The 18,122-nt window shown below is 44.5% G+C and overlaps 1 protein-coding gene and 1 long non-coding RNA gene across 3 annotated transcripts in view; one reads left to right on the top strand and one right to left on the bottom strand.

The window, feature by feature from the left end:
* Window positions 1-6,180, bottom strand: part of RPS6KA1 (ribosomal protein S6 kinase A1) — a 95,593-nt gene extending 89,413 nt beyond the window's left edge. For both annotated transcript variants that reach the window (XM_039334209.1, XM_039334211.1), the window contains exon 1: window positions 5,963-6,180. In XM_039334209.1, the coding sequence (XP_039190143.1) occupies window positions 5,963-6,037 (75 nt within the window). In that variant the 5' untranslated portion in view covers window positions 6,038-6,180. The remainder of the gene's footprint in view (window positions 1-5,962) is intronic.
* A 279-nt stretch (window positions 6,181-6,459) lies between these two features.
* On the top strand, window positions 6,460-8,299 carry LOC120304081. Its single transcript, XR_005555606.1, has 2 exons — window positions 6,460-6,590; window positions 7,480-8,299. It is a non-coding gene; the product is annotated as an uncharacterized LOC120304081 (long non-coding RNA).
* The last annotated feature ends 9,823 nt before the right edge of the window (window positions 8,300-18,122 follow it).

The raw sequence follows: 18,122 nt of genomic DNA, 5'->3' as shown, positions 1-18,122 counted from the left end.
GAGGGGAAGATTGCTGACATAGGAAAAGGGACAGATAGGAAATCCTTCCCAGTCAGAACAAAAGGTCACGTGGTTAGTCACATGGTTTGTTTGGTACTTGTCCTGTTTAGTACTCATCATACCTTCCGGAACCAATTAAGGATGAGTACCAAGGTAGTGCTGTATGTGGTTTTCTTAAAGTGGGGAATATTAAAAAGATGTATATACAGTATGTACTGACATCCTAAAATGCAATTACTCATGCCAAATGACTCTGATGGTTCTTGCAGGCAAGCTGCTTTTTCCTATCCTGCTAATCCCACACCTGTTATCTGCTGAGCCCCAGAGAACACAGTCATTTTTTGGCTTCCCATACTTATCTTATACCAGGCTCCCTGCCAGAATGTTCAGATTCTACCTATAACTGTGAAGACAGCTATTAGTTTGTAATGGAGTATGAGAATGACCTTGGAAAATGGAAGGAAGAGATGCTACCCAGGAAATGATTGGCTAAAAGGGAGAGGAGCCCACAAATGAATAATGGGCAAGAAAGAACCTTTAAAAGGATCCACCATAAATAACCAGGTGATAAAAAGAGACAGCGGGAGATTTATATTTTTGGGCTTGCAAGTTTCTGTTCATATTCTTATAATAAAGTTGAATTAGTTCATCTTGTTGTGTTTCCTGTCTGGTCTACTTGGGAGGCTGACATAGTTCTGATGTCATTTGAGGATGAGGCATTTAAAGAGTAGATCAGTCTCATTTTGTATAAAGATCTGCTCTTATAACTTCACTTATGAAGAAAGGCCAATTTAAGGTCAAGAAGATGGGCCATTGGCCATGAGCTCTTATCTGAACAGGGCATCATTAAGCTGTTACTGGGCGGGTGTTGGGAAGAACAAAGCAATAAATATGATTAACCTTTTTTTTTTAAGTTCTAGCATTATGTGTTTAAATACTTATCATACATCAGTTAGTTCCAAAGTATGTTTCCTTTCCTGCTTCCTGGTTGAGTTCGTTTGCTTTTGATAAATAGCAGTAGAATATGGCTTCACTTTGCCAGGTCCTGCTATTCACCACAAGTCAGTCAGCACTGCAAACCTGATGGTGAGGTGGAGACAGGAGAAAAGCAAAAAAACTTTTCAATAAAGGAGAATATGTGTAGCTCAAGTTGAAATGAGGGGCCCTTGATGCTGAGCTTGATTGTTTTCTTGCAGATGTTTCATTACCCAGCTAGGTAACATCATCAGTGCTAGTAAAGAATGGGGTTTGCTCTCAATTTATATTCTAGTACAGTGTTGGTGAACTTTTTAGAGACCGAGTGCCCAAACCGCAACCCAAAACCCACTTATTTATCGCAAAGTTCCAGGGCCGCATTAGCATTATGGTGCCCTCGGGGAGGCAGAGGGGCGCCTCTGAGTGCCGCCTCTGACACGCAAAAACCGGGGGCGCAAAAATGGGCCACCATGCTGCAAGGCGCAAAAATGTCTGCCGCCACGCCACAGGGTGCAGATACAAGGTGCTGCACAATGCAAGAATGGGGGCAGGGCTAGTGAGTATCACGCAGGCACTAGCCCCACCCCATTTGCAGAGCGTGCATGCACATGCGCGCATGCAAAATGCTTCCCCCTCCTTTTTCTTCCAGTCCACCAATCGACAATGGTTGGTGACCTCTGTCTACCACCTCTACTCGAGCTTGCTAGTCAGCCAATTTGCCTCCTTTGTGCTGGGCGGGGCTCCTGCTCCAGGTGGCAGTGGCAGCCTGATGGACCTGCTGCTGGCGGCGGTGGCACCCGTGCCAACAGAGAGGGCTCTGAGTGCCGCCTCTGGCACGCGTGCCATAGGTTCACCATCACTGTTCTAGTAGCTTGCCCTGTCAGTGTTGGAAGGAGAAGTCTTAGAAGTTCTTTGCCTGAGCTATTTACTGTTAGCTTGCTTGACATATTGTTGATTGGGATATTGTTTACTTCTTGATCGTTAGTCTGATTCTAACAGTAAGCAGCTCAAGCAAAGAACCGCGGAGACCATCCCCACCAACACTGACAGGGCAAGCCACAGAATATAAATTGAGAGCAAACCCCACTCCTTATTAGCACGATGACTTGTTGGGTAATGAAATATCTGCAAGGAAACAACGAAGCTCATAGAGGACGGAGGACTCTTCAAAGAACTTTTTCTCATCACGGAGTAGAAATTATATCTACCCATCCTTCAATAGGCAGAAAACTAACTGAGACGAAATGGGCTCTCTAGTTTTATTTTATCTGGTATCAGATACTACCAGATTTACACACTTTGTATTGCCCTTGAATGGTGTTGGGATCAAGAGAAGAACACTACAGATAGGCCTTGATTTATGGCCAAAATTGAGCCGAAAATGAATGTGACTAAGCAAGACAGTTAAGTGATTTTTGCCCCCTTTTACAACCTTTCTTCCCACAGTTGTTAAGTGAATCATTGTGGTTGTTAACTTAGTAACACATTGTTAAGCTGGCTGGGGAATTCTGGGAGTTGAAGTTCAAACATCTTAAAATGACTAAAATTGAAAAGCACTGCTCTACTAAAATTGAAAAGCACTGCTCTACGTAAGCCCAAGGCCTACATAGATCCCAAACAGGGTCCTAGGAACACTCATTGGCCCAGAATTCTCCAACCAGCACCTGCCAGATCCCTTGACTCACCTGGTTTCTTATTTTTAAACAATGTTTAAATCAAACATGATGAAGCTTCCAGCAGAGCTTTTAATTGCAGAAGTGCTTGTGTGCTTCAAGGGGTTGCTTGGGAAATAAAAAATGGAAGGTAATTGCACCCGGGATTCTCTTGGAAGGGTGCCCACCTTCCCAGAGAAAGAACAAATAAAAACAAGGGAGAAGCCTACATGAGGGGGGAGGGGTAGGAATTAGAGAGGGTAGCAGGAAGCTTTCGGCTTTAATGATGTCTCGTTACAGCTTTTTATGAATGGGCCAATCTTCCTTCTGCTGCACCCCTTCCTGGAATGTCATTTTGAGAGACTGCCCACCACACACTTCCAAATTCTAAATTTAATCCCCCAGCCCCAAAAGGTTGGGGGCCCCTGACCCCTAAGTTAACCCAGCACCTGAGGAATATTGTTTTAAAAACAATTAAAAAAAACAGGCACTGCCATGGAGTCTGCCAGGCTCCCTTTGAAACGTGTGAGGAGATTGAATGCTTTAATGAGGCAACATTATTCTTTTCAAGCACAGAAAAAGAACCCAGAGCACCCCCTTGGACCAAAATATTTTCTGAGTGAGGACAAAGGTGGAGAGAGAACCTATTGCTTTCGTTCCCCTTTATCGTGCAAGAAGTTTAATAACGCCTTTGATTACTGCATTGAGCCAGCTAGCCATGAAGAATAAATCACAACAATACACACAGAGAGAGAATAAAAATGCCATTAGAAAGATCAATAGCTGATCCTGTGTGCAAGCACACCTACCTATGCCTACCTATGCATACAGAGACACACAGGGTGTATAATTACTCTACAGCAAAATGAATGATACACTCCATACAGCCTTGAAGTATGTCATTCATTTTGCTGTGGAATAATTATACTCTTTAACAGCAGTTATCAGAGCTGAACCACCAACCAGGGTTAACAAGCTATCAAGTGTCTGTGGTTCATCTCATATGCCTATTCAAACGATTAACATAATGGCCCGGTTCATACACAAAAACATAATAGGGCTGTTTTGGTTTGACTGAGACACTATGATTTATAAAGCATGATTTACATTTAGCATGTTACGTACACGTAGCTAAAAAGTTTTTTTTTTAAATAAAGCCTTTAATATCATTTTAAAAGTTTCATGGCTGCTTGGAACTAGAGACCACTCTCCATGGAAGATGGAAATCTCTGTATCGCATTTGGAGTTGAACACCTTCAACAGCAGCTGTTCCTGTTCTACCTATTCTACATCGTAGTTAACCTGAGAGTTAACTCTGACCTTATGTTACTGTTTTAAAATGAGTTTCAGAGTACACAGTGAGAAAGCCAACATTCTCTTCCATCGGCTCATTACCCCTGCTTCCCAAAGGCTCATTAGTAGGAACTGGGGCTGTGTTCAGAATGGAAAGTGGACTTCCATCAGCCCCTGCCAACGTGGCCAAAGCTTGAGGGCAACATTGTCCCCAGTGCTAAGAACTCTTGTTCTGGCTGATTATTGAAATTTAAAGAGACAGGGTTATCCAGCTCCCAACAATTTCCTGCTAGCACTGCTGGCTTCCTGCACTTGTCACAGAAAACACCAGCAAGGGGATGCAGATGTTTCCCAGACCATCTTCCCACATCCCTACTTATGCACCAGAGGATGCCTATCCAGAATTTCATTACTGCTGTTTGGGACTCAGCCAGGCTGAGAAACAAGCAAGATGCCATCCAGATACTTGGATCTTCCTATTGGTCGTGATGGCTAGACAGAGATTGTTTTCTCTGCCTAGATTTCTGGACTTTGACTCTGCTATTTATCTTGTGGGCCAACCTAAGTCTGAGGCATGCTGGCAGCTAACTTTCTCCTATCTCACCACTCCCTGCAAGTCACCGTTCCTTATCAATGCTTGTCCTCTCTTTACATTTGTCCTTTAGAATGAGTCTGCACAGCCTGCAGTTTGCTAGCCTGCTCGGTGGTACCAAGCAAACTGCAGTTGTTAAAACCCAGCACACCAAAGGAGCATTGGGCACGATTAATCACACATGCAGTCTGCAGGTGGAGGGAATCCAACCTTGCTTTGCAAAGGGGAATAAATGCACACCGAATAACTTCACAGCAGTAATTTCCTCCCTCTCACATTTATTATCGTTTACACAGACTGCCTTGTAGAACCCAAGATTTTTTCTCTCTCCCTTTTCTGCCTGCTGGGACCATTTTACCTGATCCAACCACACTTTATTTCAGACATTCAAGATACAGGTTTGGCCATATCACAGGAACTCCAAGACTAGACCCTTCCTGAAAAGCAAGCTGATCTAACCCTAACCCTAAAGTCTAAACCCCCAGAGGTGCAACCCAAATTCAAGACTGCCTCCCTCCCCACGTTCATTCCTTGCAGGCTAAAAACCCTGAGGGGGTGGAAAAAGCAGAAGGAGCCGCCTCGCCCTGCAGGTGGGGTGGGGTCCCTCCTCTTCTGCTCTCCTTAAAACAGACCTCCAGCTGGGGCAGGAAATTGTTTCTTCAGCCCAGCACCAGAAAGAGGAAACCTCTCTCCCCTTGGCCAGCACCACCCAGCCAGGTTGCTCAACTCCCTTCCAAGAGGAGGCACAGCCAGGCCCCAGCCGTCCCCGAGGCGCAGGCTCCGGAGGGGGCTTCAGAAAGCCGCTCATTGATCGGTTCAACGAGGCGGTTCGGATTACTTTAATTAGGAGGAAACGGGACGGTGCCCTTTAATAGCTTCCAGCACAAGGAGCCGGAATGTTGCTTCGGGCCAAGGGCTATTACTATGGGGACGATCCAAGTCGGAGCAGGGCTTCCCAGAGCTCTATAAACACCTCTTTCACAGGAGGGCGGCGAGGCGTGGGTGGGGGGGACAGTCCACCTCCGGTGGTTTCGTCCGCTTAATGGTTGGCGGGCTGGGGACGGCCACCGCCTCCGCTCTTTCCAAGCCACAGCCGGTCGCTCGCTCCGTCGCTCAGCTGGGGGTCCGCGCCTAGCGCGGGGTGCTCAGGGCTGCCTTATCCGGTTGGCCGAACCGCCAGGTGCGGCTCCGGAGCGACCCTCCCGGGCTTTGACGAGAAGGGGGGGGGTGCAGTCCCAGCCGGGCGCTGGAAGCAGCAGGCTCGGGGCTCCGCTCAGCTGCCCCTTCCCGGGGCTTAGCCGGGCGGGCGGGGGCGCAGCAGGCGAGCCTGAAAAGTCGGCCCCCCTCCCCGCAAGCCCGGACGGGCCAAGGCGCGATGCTGCGCTCCGCTCCCGCGCGGCGCCGGGGAAGTCCCGCCCGCCTCTCGCTGGCCGGCCGCCCCGCCACTCACCTCCGCCGCGTCCAGCTCCATGTCGACCAGCTCCACTTCGGGCCAAGGTTCCGCTCCCAGCTGAGCGAGCGGCATCGCGGCTGCTGGGCTAACGCTCCCGGAAGGGTCTGAGTCCGGCGAGCGGGACTCTCTTCGCGCGGCGCCGGCACACTTTGCGCGCCTCGCTCCCGCCCTCCGCGGCGTGGGGCGCAGAGCAGCCCAGGAAGGCGAAGGCGGCGTCCAGCGCCGGCCCCTGGCGCCCGATTGCTTGCCGCACGGCTGGCGGGGAGCGGGAGGGAGGGGCTCCGCGGCAGGCTTTGACCGGCTCCCGACGACGCCTCCCCGCCTGCCTGCAGTCCGGGCTGGCTCTGCTCCGGGCGGCGCGGCTGGCTGCGCCCCGCTCTTGGAGGTAACAGAGCGGCTGGTCGAAGCTCCTCCTCCTCCTCCTCCTCCTCGCCCTCCTGGTTCCCAGCCGCTTTTGCTCGGTTAGCGAAGGTGGCCGCGTTCCCACGACACCGTGACTCGTGATTTGCTGTTCAACCCTGTGTTCTGCGGGCATACAACCAGCACATTTGTGGTGGCTAAGTGAGCCCTGCTTGCTTAATGAGCCCCAGGGATGGTGTGGGATTGCACGAATTCACAGGACACGGTAAAGTGAAACATGGGTTACTCGTCCCAATTTTCTGGGCTGGCATAACGGACTGCACCATTAATCACAGGGGTGGGAACGCCCAAGGTGCTGGGCTAAAAAGGGGTTGCCTCGGGTGCAGTTCAGAGCTGGTACAAACCCACCCTGTGTCTTGCACTATAATCAAGGATGCTAAAATCATAGATTCAAGAGGAGAGACAGGAGGGAATCCTACAGAAAAAGAAAGACATTGAAAAATCTGTTGCACTAAATACTTTATAATCCATCCTGGCTTGTTTTACGTGTAACCAGCATGCCCAGGACCATCATGACATACAATGGAAATTCCAGACTCTTATTAGTAGACAATTAGCTGCAATTATTTATTAAATTTATAGGCCACTCATTTTATTATTTGAGGCAACTTAAGGAATGCATTCCAGTGTTTTGCTGTTACTCAGTCTGTTTCATTGTTATTTGAATTATTAGCGTTTGTGTGCTGCTTGTGTCTCAGAAGGAGCGATACTCAGATAGTGAATTCAAAATTTGTATGTAGGTCTATGGCCCTTTTAAAATAATTTTACTGACAATCAATAAAAACAAGTTACTCACACCTGATATCAGTATCCAACCAGAAGTCTTACTATCTTAGGTCACATTGATAGGAAATAGAGTTTATGGACTGAGGTGGTAAGGGTTGGAGAATTAACTATTAAGAATACATTCTCATTTATTCCTTGTTTATCAACAGTTTCTGCTGCAGTTAAACTGTTAATCTGTGAAAATAGCACAATTTTTCTTTGTCCTATTTGCGATAAAATATTTCTTTGGCTATCCTTCCTAAGCAGTGATCTTATACTCTTCAACTGAAAAGTACATTTAACTATGTTTTTATGTCATTTGCAAAAAGGTATAAGACACATCTTCCAGAAGAAATGTCAGTGAGGACAGTTGCCTAACAACACAGAGAGAAAAGATGAATAACATTTCCAATAAATGACGGGTATCTGTATTGGAAGTTTTCTTTCTTTCCCTGAAATAAAACATGGATATGCTACCCCCGTGGAGCTCGTCTTTGCAGGCTGCTACAATCAGGCTTAGAGGAAGAACACATTGAGAGCATGACTGCCATTCAAAGCTTCGTTATCTCCTTTGATGCGAACAAAAAGGAAAGAGAAGAGTAGTTTGGTGTGTCGGTGAAGGCAAACACAATGTGGCAAGTGGAATCAGCTGCTGTCTCTAGAGCAAAAAGGACTGAAGCAAAAAGCCAAGTTTGAGAGGAGTGTTTCTCAACCTTGGCAGTTTTAAGAGGGTGGACTTCAACTCCCAGAATTCCCCAGCCAGCATGAATAAGGTTGAGAAAAAAAAAAAGTTGAATGCCAGAATGTCCTCCCATCAGCTCTACTGTCAGGAAGATTTCATGGGATTCTTTGTTTACAAAGACTTTGTGGATCTAGAGAGATAGAAACTCTTGTCCATGTCCATATATGATGCTCTTTCTTTGATGCCCCAAGATGTTCGGATCACTCCAAACATTTCCAAATACAAGGGTCCTGCAAATGAATTTTACATTTATTATTTCTTAAGGGATGTAACCCTATGCTCATATATCAAGTGGCCAATTATCTTCACCAAGTTATGCATCTATACAAAACTTTTAATTAAATATGCTATTTTGTTGTCCTATTTTTTCCTTTTCCCAATAACAAATAAAAACTCCCTTTTTACGACCCTGTAATCCCTTAATTCAGCGTAGTGTTGGAGCAACTATATGGAGCTGAGCATTTACTGGGTGGATGCCCTTCCTGACACCATGCAGAGTTTGCAGCAGATATTTTTTCTTCATGCCCCAAGAGAAAAACATCTGTCACTACCTAGGATGGAACTCTCAACCTGGAAGGCAAGGGTCTTCACCAGCATTCCGTTCTTTTCCCAACAACAAATGACTGTGTTAAAAAAAAGTTCCCTTTTTGATGTACTCTTAGTGTAAAGGCTGGGCAACCATTCATTCAGTGACCATTACAGTTACAAAGGCAGTGAAAAAAGGGACTTATAACTTGTCTTCACACTTATAACCAATGCAGCATCCCCATGGTCATGTGATCAAAATTTGGGTGCTTGGCAATCTGCTTTGTATTTATGCAACCATCGCACTGTCCTGGGGTCAGGCGATTACTAATTGCGGCCTTCCTAGCCAGCAAAGTCAAAGGGGGAAGCCAGATTCGCTTAATGACTGCATGATTCACTTAACAACTGCACATGAGAAAAAAAGGTCATAAAATGGGCACCATTCACTTAACAACCACTTCACTTAATAATAGAAAGTCTGGTCTCAATTGGAGTTCTACGCTGAGGGCTCCCCGTAGAAGTTATTAAATTAATGAGATGCAATTGTGAAATCTGGTTGTAAAGAAGCACAGAATTCATTTTTAAACTTTAAATTCTGTTACAGTACTCTGCAGAATTACACGTTCAGTAACCTAATGAACTCAAAAATAACAGCAGAATCCCTTAAATCGGGTGTCAAACTGCCGGCCTGCCGGCCAGATGCACCACAAGAAAACCGCACCCACCCCATTGCCAGCAATGGGGGAAAAGTTCCGATATGTTACATGATGTCACGTGACGTCGCGAGTTTGACATGTCTGCCTTAAATGTAATAGTGGTTTGTTGGCTAATCGGTTTAAGAAGGGTAGCCCAACACCTATCCACCTGCAATTACAACTGTGTTTGTCTACCTAGACCAGGGGTAGGCAACCTTGGCTCTTTTATGACTCGTGGACTTCAACTCCCAGAATTCCTGAGCCTGGGAGTTAAAAGTCCACGAGTCATAAAAGAGCCATGGTTGCCTACCCCTGACCTAGACTGCTCTAGTCTGGATAACACATGGCATTGCCTCCTCCCCTGTGCTCAATGGTAGTAGCAAATACCACAATCAAGGGGAAGAATGTGGTTTGCATCGCAAGCAAAATATTCTCTAGTTGCATTGTCCTTCAAGTTCTCTCTCCCTCCCTTTCTTTCTCTCCCTCCCTTCCTCTCCCCCTGTCCCTCCTTTATTCCCTCCCTCCCTCCCTCCCTCTCTCCCTCCCTTCCTCTCCCCCTGTCCCTCCTTTATTCCCTCCGTCTCTCTCTTTCTCTCTCCATTAAAGATTAAGTCTAATTTTACTGTGATTTAGGGCTCAAGTTATCAAATTAATCTGTGCTAAATTCATCTGAGCTCAAAAAATAAATTGTTATTGTTTGTCTTTGAATTAAAACTGCACCCAGTTGATACTTTTCAGGAAGAAGCATATTCATGCCTGCAAGCAGTCGAAGATGGCATTCAGATTTCCATGCCCCTCTTAATATTGACCACAACTGAAAACACCAGGAAAAGTGCTTTCACAGGAGGCTGGCTGCTCCTTTGAAGTCCTGCTTTTAGAACGCTGCTTCACAATATCAATTTCCCTGCAACGGTATAAGCATGTGATTATATTTAGATGCCTTTGTTTGTAAGCCTTTTATTGGAGGAAGGAAATACATGAATACAACATTATTATTTAAATGTAAATCATTTCAGTTCCCATGAGTTTCTTACTGGTGGACAAGAGAAAGCTGCAGGTAAAAAAAAAAAATTCCAATATAATTCAGATTAGCTTCAAAACCCTACAAGTGTTTTTTGTGCCATTTAAATTGATTGGGTTAATTAGGGAATCATAACTCATGCTATGGGATTCAGAACTAGAGAAATATATTTAATCTTTTGGCTCCTAGTTTTAGTAGTGATTCTTTTAAAAAAGCAAATTACAGGTCCTTATGCTGTTTGGAAATGTAGAGAACTGAGAGCTGAGAAAATTCATTGTGAACTATAACAACAACAACAATAATAAAATTGGAAGGGACCTTGGAGGTCATCTAGTCCAACCCCCTGCTCAGGGAGGAAACCCTATACCAGTGATGGCGAACCTTTTAGAGACCGAGTGCCCCAAAACTGGCCCCGCCCCTGCTCCACCTCCTGCCCTGCCCCCACTCTCCCCCCCATCCCCCGTCCCACCTGCCCACAGGGCTACTCGCTGCCTCCAGGGCTCGCTGCAGATCGCCCAGGCAGCCCAGCAATGCTATGGCGGTCATGCCCTCTGCCTGCGCCCTGCAGCATCAACTGTGCATGATGAGGGCAGAGTCTTGTCTACGCTGCCTGGCTGCCATGTCCTTGGCTGCGCTGCTCCACATGGGCCACACACAGGGGAACTCTCCTTCACGGGGCCTACTGAGTGGAGGGGGTCATGGGGGGAGACGAGGCTGGGGCAACGGCACATGTGCCCATAGAGAGGCTTCGAGTTCCACCTCTAGCACCCGTGCCATATGTTCGCCACCACTGCCCTATACCATTTCAGACAAATGATCTGATCATTCTCAACTCAGGGTCCTCTATAATTTCAAAATTTATTCTAGTTATTTTTAAGAGAATGTTATTACAGGTAGTCCTACGCTTACAAACAATTGTTAAGCGACCAGTGTTTCACCAGCTCTGAAAAAGTGTGTTATGATTGCTCCTTGCACTTGTAGTGCAGTGGCTAAAGTGCAGTATTGCAGGCAAATTCTGCCCACAGTCTAGAGTTCGATCCTGATGGAGGTCAAGGTTGATTCAGCCTTCCATCCTTCTGAGGTTGGTAAAATGAGGACCCAGATATGCAAATAATGCTTACATTGTAAACTGACCAGAGAGCACTGTAGTGCCATATGGGGCAGTTTATAAGCCTAAACACTACTGCTATTACCACCGTCACAGCATCCCCGCAATCATGTGATTAAAATTCGAGCGCTTGGCAACCAGCATGTACTTAGAACAGATGTAGCATCCAAGGTCACGTGATCACCATTTGCAATCTTCCCAGCCAGCTTCTGACATGCAATGGGGGGAAGCTGGATTCAAAGACTGCAGTAATTTGTGTAAAAACCGTGGCAGAAAAAATTGTAAAAATGAGTGTGACTCTCTTAACAACTGTCTTTGCCTAGCAATGGAAATTCTGGTCCCGATTGCAGTTGTAAGTCGAGGACTACCTGTTTCGATATTTCAAAGTCTATTGGTGATCTCCTGGATCTCCAAAATAATCTGTCATTAAAGACACTTCTACTTGTGGATGCCAGGAATGAACTAAAACTCTTTTCATGGGTGTTGTATGTTCTAATGCATAACTCTCAGAATACTGAGAGTTGAAGTCCACACATCTCAACATTGCCAGATTTGAGAAACCCTATTCTAATGGTTCACTAGAAGCCCTGTTCTAGTGAAGAGGATCCTGTGAATTACACTCCTAGTACTTCCCATCAGCATGGCCAATGGAGAAAGATGCTACAGGCATAGTTTGGGGCGCCACACATTCTCCATTCCAGTTAACATTGTGATCTATGCATGTATTTTAAGCAACACACTCAAAGCTGCTCAGTGGGATTTAGCATTTGTTACTTAGATAATTTGAAAATCCTTCTTCAAGCAATTTGTGAAATCACATGAATTTAGACAACGTACTTGCCAGAAAGCTTTACTCAGTTAGGGGTGCTGGGATGCCTAATATTTAACACTGTATATGTTAATTCCTGCTCCATGTCCTTAATGATGATGAGAGTTATGTTTTGCTAAATATATGCAAATGTCTTTGGCTCATACGTATGCTTTATTTTTGCAGGATCGGAGCTGTCAAGTTACAGAAACAATTTTTCAAGGTAGAATCATTCAACCATTAGTCCTCATTTAGTGACTATAATTGGGACTGGCAACTCAGTGGTCAAATGAAGTAGTTGCTAAGTGAAATTGTCACTGTGCTTATGATTTTACTTCAGTTCTCCTTTGCTTTACAGTCCTGCAAAGATTGTAAATGCAAGGATTGATCACAAAGTTACTTTTCATCACTGTCATAACTTTGAATGATGGCCAAGCAAAGCATTTACTAAAAAGGGACAACGTTACCCAATAACGTTTTCCTCTTTATTTCCTATTCCTATTTTCCTAGCCAATGTATGTATACATAAGGAAATGTTGGCATGAACCACAACATTCATCCGATGAATACATTTTGTACACATGATAAGCTTGTACACACTTTGAACTACAACAGGGTGTAAGTTATTTTATTTGAAAAGAAAGGAAGCAGTTAAAGCATTCTATTCAATGACCTCAGTCTGCAGGCTTAAAACGGATGAAATTTATTGAGCTACTATAGAATAATTTGCTTCCAGCAAAAAATTCATTGTGAAAGAAATGGTGGCTCTCACTTCACCCCTCTTAATTTAAACCCATCATTTTCTTAAGGTGAGTTTTTGCAGAGGCGGAACTACAAATCACATCACCTCAATTAACATTGGGTCTATTTTCCAACAAATAGTCTTGAAAAATCATGGAAACTGAAATTCTACTCTTTCTCTGTTTTTTCAAATACAAATAATGTGTTCTGTGTAGTGCTTTGACACTAACCGCCATATGTTGAGAGGCTAATCTTTCCTCTGCCCTCAGAAAGTGAACTCCTGCAAGTGTTGAAGTGCGTTGTGGCTGCCACACAGAAGAGGGAGTCAAAACACCTGAAGGAAGAGTAAGAAGCAATGGATAGAGAGAAGGAACCTAGAACTAAGGTGACATTTCCTGACAGAATAATCAGTGGAAGGTCTTGCCTTCGGAAGTTGTGGGTGCTCCACCACTGGAGGTTTTAAGAAGAAATTGGACAACCATTTGTCTGAAATGGTATAAGGCAGGGATAGGCAACCTTGGCTCTTTTATGACCCATGGACTTCAACTCCCAGAATTCCTGAGCCAGCCATGCTGAGGGGAAAGGGAGAGGTATCCATGCTGAGCCATGCTGGCTCAGGAATTCTGGGAGTTGAAGTCCACGAGTCATAAAAGAGCCAAGGTTGCCTACCTCTGGTATAGGGCTTCCTGCCTGAGCAGGGGGTTGGACTAGATGACCTCCAAGGTCTCTTCCAACTCTGTAATTCTGTTACTATGTTCTTGTAGCAATATGATGGGGCTGGAAGAACAACCATAGGTTTAGTCTGCATCAGTAGAAGATGACTTCTGCCTTTTCCGGTGTTGGTCAAAGTATCATAGCACCACCCTTTAAGGATTTTGAGAAACTAAACCAGTTCAGAAAGGGGCAGCAAGGATAATAAAGAGTTAAGAAATTAAGTCTAGAATGACTTTTGGTGGAGGCATGGCCAACTAAACTCTCCAACAAAGACAGAGTATGACTTTGGTAAAGGCAAAGAAGCAGTGAGTAGGCTGATTCTTCAGAACCTCTTCAGCTAAAGAGTAGGGGATAGGAGATCACCCACGTAAACTCTAGATGGCTGTTCTTCATGAGGAGACTGAAGGATAGGACTGATCTATGGGAGATAAACAGATAAGCTATCATGCTTGTAGCCTTGGAGGCTTTCAAATGATACCAAATTCACAAAGCTCACTTTCTACGTTTTTTAGAGGTTTTATTTAAACAAAAAATATACTGTCTTTGTTATAGACACTGCATAGTTCTGAATAAAGGGTAGGAATGTACCCTTGTAGCCCCCAGATGTTTTTCAAGTATAATGAGCTCACACTAGGGGGACATTCAGCTACCACTGGATGGTTACAAGGGCAGGCTACACATTACTTTAAGTCACATGGTTTGATTGTGTCTTAATGTGGTAGATCAGACATGTCAAACATAAGGCCCGGGGGCCGGATGCGGCCTGCGAAGTGGTTTCATGTGGCCCGCGAAGCCATCCTGGAAACAATGAGGGAGCGGCCCCCACTGCCTTGGCCCTGGCCCAGGCCGGCCGGGAGCCAATGTACAATTTTGTGGTGGCCATCTATGCTGAAACCCAGTCAGTCTTAGCTCCACAAGGCTGTCTAGAAACAGCGAGGAACCAGCCCCTGCCGCGTCGGCCCCGCCCCCTGGGTGCATGCTGGGGAGGTGTCACCCTTTGTGAGGAATGAAGAAATGGACCATTCCTTGGCGCTTGCCCTGGTCCCACCCCTTTCTGCCAGAGACCCTCAGATCTGTCCCACTCCTGCCCAGGCCCCCCCCCGGCACCCTTGACGCGAACGATGTAGAGCTGGCCATGCCCATCCAGTAGGCCACACCCACTCCATCCACGCCCACCCAGTAGGCTGCACCCACTGTGGCCACACCCTCCCGGCCCCCTGAGGGCAACCGCAATGCTGATGCGGCCCTCAATGAAATTGAGTTTGACACCCCTGTGGTAGATGAATTTGGCCAGTTCGTGTGGCTGATTCAAGAGGCTGAAATAGCACAACATATAAAAAAGTCTCCTAAAGTGTATTTCCATTCTGTGTTAGCTATGCATGCAAAAGACAAAACTTTTTTTTTTCACTCAATGACCTGATATTATAAAAGCCTAAAGGGACTTTACAAAATGCTCTTAAAACATAATGTTCGTTCCCCTCTGAACTGTAACCTTGATTATAAATTAACAAGCTTACACACATACCTTCGCCCTTCTGGACCCTTAAAATATTTAACTGAATTCAATATTACCTGCATGAGTATGACTTAAAACAAAAGTAACTACGTCAGATACGGAGAAGCAACAAACAGTTATCAACTTTGTACCCCAAAAAGTATAGCCTCCGCATTAGGAGACCCTTACTGCCTCTCAATTCCTCTCCCCAGCCCCCCCATGTGTGGGTATGCACACATTGGGGGCTGCTGTAAGGAGGACAAATTTCATGGTTTTGCATCCAAAGGAAGCCACAATTACACGCAGAAAAAAACATGATCGCATGCATAGATTATATAGGAAGAGTTGTAATATTGGGAGAAATGCCATTGCAAAACAGAAATGGTAGGTATAAAGCTTCAAGAGGGTTGCCCAAAGTAGTGTCAGGCACATGCAACATTTCATTTGTGAATCTCATCAGACCAAGTGCTTTCCCTTGAGAACGGTCAGATAGGAGCTTTAGGGATTCTGGGGCAGGTCAGGACTGTGCCCCTTTGTGCAATGCAAGGACCTAAGCCAGTGGTCTTTAAACTTGGCATCTTTAAGACTTATGGACTTCAACTCCCAGAATTCCTCAGGCAGCCCTGGCTGACTGAGGAATTCTGGGGGTTGAACTCCACAAGTCTTAAAGTTGCCAAGTTTGAAGACCCCTGACCTAAGGTCACCCCCCTCTTAACACCTCCCTCCAGTCTAGCTGGAGATTCCTTTGCAAGTAGTTTGCATCTGGTTAGGGGTGTCCATAAGATGTGGGCAAAAATATTAAGATGGCCATGGTGAGCAATTGACGTTCCACCTGGTTTTAATGTGTGACAAAGCGTATAGAAAAAGGGGCAAAGTTTTCATTGCTTTTCATTTATTTATGTATGATGTTTATATTGAGTCACCCAACCCAGGATCTAAAAGTCCTTCCCAAGAGAATCACACTCTTTCTCTTTTAAGAGGCTTTTGATTAAACATTTAAAAATAGTTGGAAAGTAGTTTAATTGTCGGATCATGTCCCTTGGGGTTGCTGTTTTCAATCCTGCTGCTTTTAAATGGTCATAGTTGTTAGCTGCTTGTGCTGCTGAGAAAAATGGGTTAGAAATATATATATATATATATATATATATATATATTTCTAACCCATATATATATTTAAAACCAAACAAATAAATGTGAGCACCAGGGAGTGCTAAAAAATTTAATAAAATTTAGTAAAATGTCAATAAAATTACAATAAAACCAATAAAACGCCTAGCTTTCGTCAGCAACTGCTGACATCATCAGGGCTCAAAATGCCGGTCAGTAGGAGAGTCCTCTTTATAGATTGGCCAGAGTCTGCACCCGGCTCCTAGATCTTGTCATTGGGCCTGATGGAATAGGCTGTTTCCCGGTTGCCGGTTTCTTATTAGCAGTAATTGCTTTCTTGCATTTCTTGCTTGTGTAACTGTCATCGGGTGTTTTCTCTTTGCCAAATTCGGGGTTTGATGGAACGTCCCCCCTCTTTTTTTGCTTTATTGCCACATCCACTTTGTTTAGTTGCACACCTCCATCCTCCAAGATCTAGGAGCCGGGTGCAGACTCTGGCCAATCTATAAAGAGGACTCTCCTACTGACCGGCATTTTGAGCCCTGGTGATGTCAGCAGCTGCTGACGAAAGCTAGGCGTTTTATTGGTTTTATTGTAATTTTATTGACATTTTACTAAATTTTATTAAATTTTTTAGCACTCCCTGGTGCTCACATTTATTTGTTTGGTTTTAAATATGGATATACCCAGGGATCATATTTTTAGTGTAATTGTTAACATATATATATATATATATATATATATATATATATATATATATATATATATATATATATATATATAGGTTTTGCTAACAAAGAATAAAGAGAGAATGGTATAGCTATTTCGAGTTCCTTTAACTCTCATCAGCCAAACTTACTCTTCTGAGATTCGAACCTGGGCTATCTGCATGTTAGGCAGATGTTATAACCTCTAAGCCACGGGTTCTCTCCCACTTTGTTAGCTATATATATAAAAAATTATTATAACACATCCTCTTCAACCATTTTGCCTCCCCAAACCATTACCACTTCAGACAGCCTTTTCTTCAATTAGTTTTGATACTAAAGCAAGACTAGAACAAACTAATCTAAGAAAATAGCAATAGAGAGATAGTAGTAGTAGTAGTAGTAGTAGTAGTAGTAGTAGTAGTAGCAGCAGCAGCAGCAGCAGCAGCAGCAGAAAGCTGGTTCCACACATCATCCCAGCCATCATATGGCTTCTTTGACTTAGCATGCAAGTCCATCTATGTGGCTTAACCAATCATCCTAAAACTGCTAATGACTTAACACAATGTAGAAACCTAGTTGAGAAGTACTTCCTTTGGATCCTCCCTGTGATTCTTCCATTAATCTAAAACCAGACCTCTTCTTACAATTCTGTTTTCTAGATGACCAGGACAGACATGCACATCACATGCATACATGCACTCCACCACACATAACCAGCTTGATCTCTGGCAGCCCTGCATTTATTGATTTTAAAATAGTTTAAACTCAGCTGATCAACATTCATTGCATCCTTCTTCAAGTTACCCCTCTTTACCTGAGTCAGGAAAAGGTCTTCGTCTTGAACAGAATTGCTCTGTTCCTAACTTTCTCTTTTGAAACTGGAGCCCTATCTTTTTCTACCCAGAATGAGAAGATTCAATAAGGTTACTGGACCAGCATGTGAGGAAAGCTAGCCAGTAAGGCAAATTAGATTACAATCAAGAAGCTGAAACTGTCATTTTCCTTCTGGATCTGACTAGCTTTTAAAGGAAAATAGAATTTCAGAGTTCTACCCAAGACCAACTGCACATTATCAGAAGTTCTTAGCAGATGCTCCAGGAAGTCCTTGGTCATCACGAGTCAGCCTGGAGTTGCTTTTTAGGCACATTTTTTGTCTAGGTTTACACTGCTTGTGCTTTATAGGAGTGGATAGCTACTCACCCTCTTTTTCATGGGAAACTGCCCAAGTGAAAATATTGCCTCTAAGAGACCAAGAGAGATTAGCCTCAAGACTTAAGATAAGATAAGATAACATAAGATAACCTTT

The sequence above is a fragment of the Crotalus tigris genome, unplaced genomic scaffold (assembly GCF_016545835.1).
Source record: "Crotalus tigris isolate CLP2741 ecotype Arizona unplaced genomic scaffold, ASM1654583v1 scf7180000017628.32516253702:7417878, whole genome shotgun sequence".
Classification (NCBI taxonomy): Eukaryota; Metazoa; Chordata; class Lepidosauria; order Squamata; family Viperidae; genus Crotalus; species Crotalus tigris.
The sequence above is the reverse complement of the archived record's forward strand: the minus strand, read 5'-3'. Positions and strand labels throughout refer to the sequence as shown.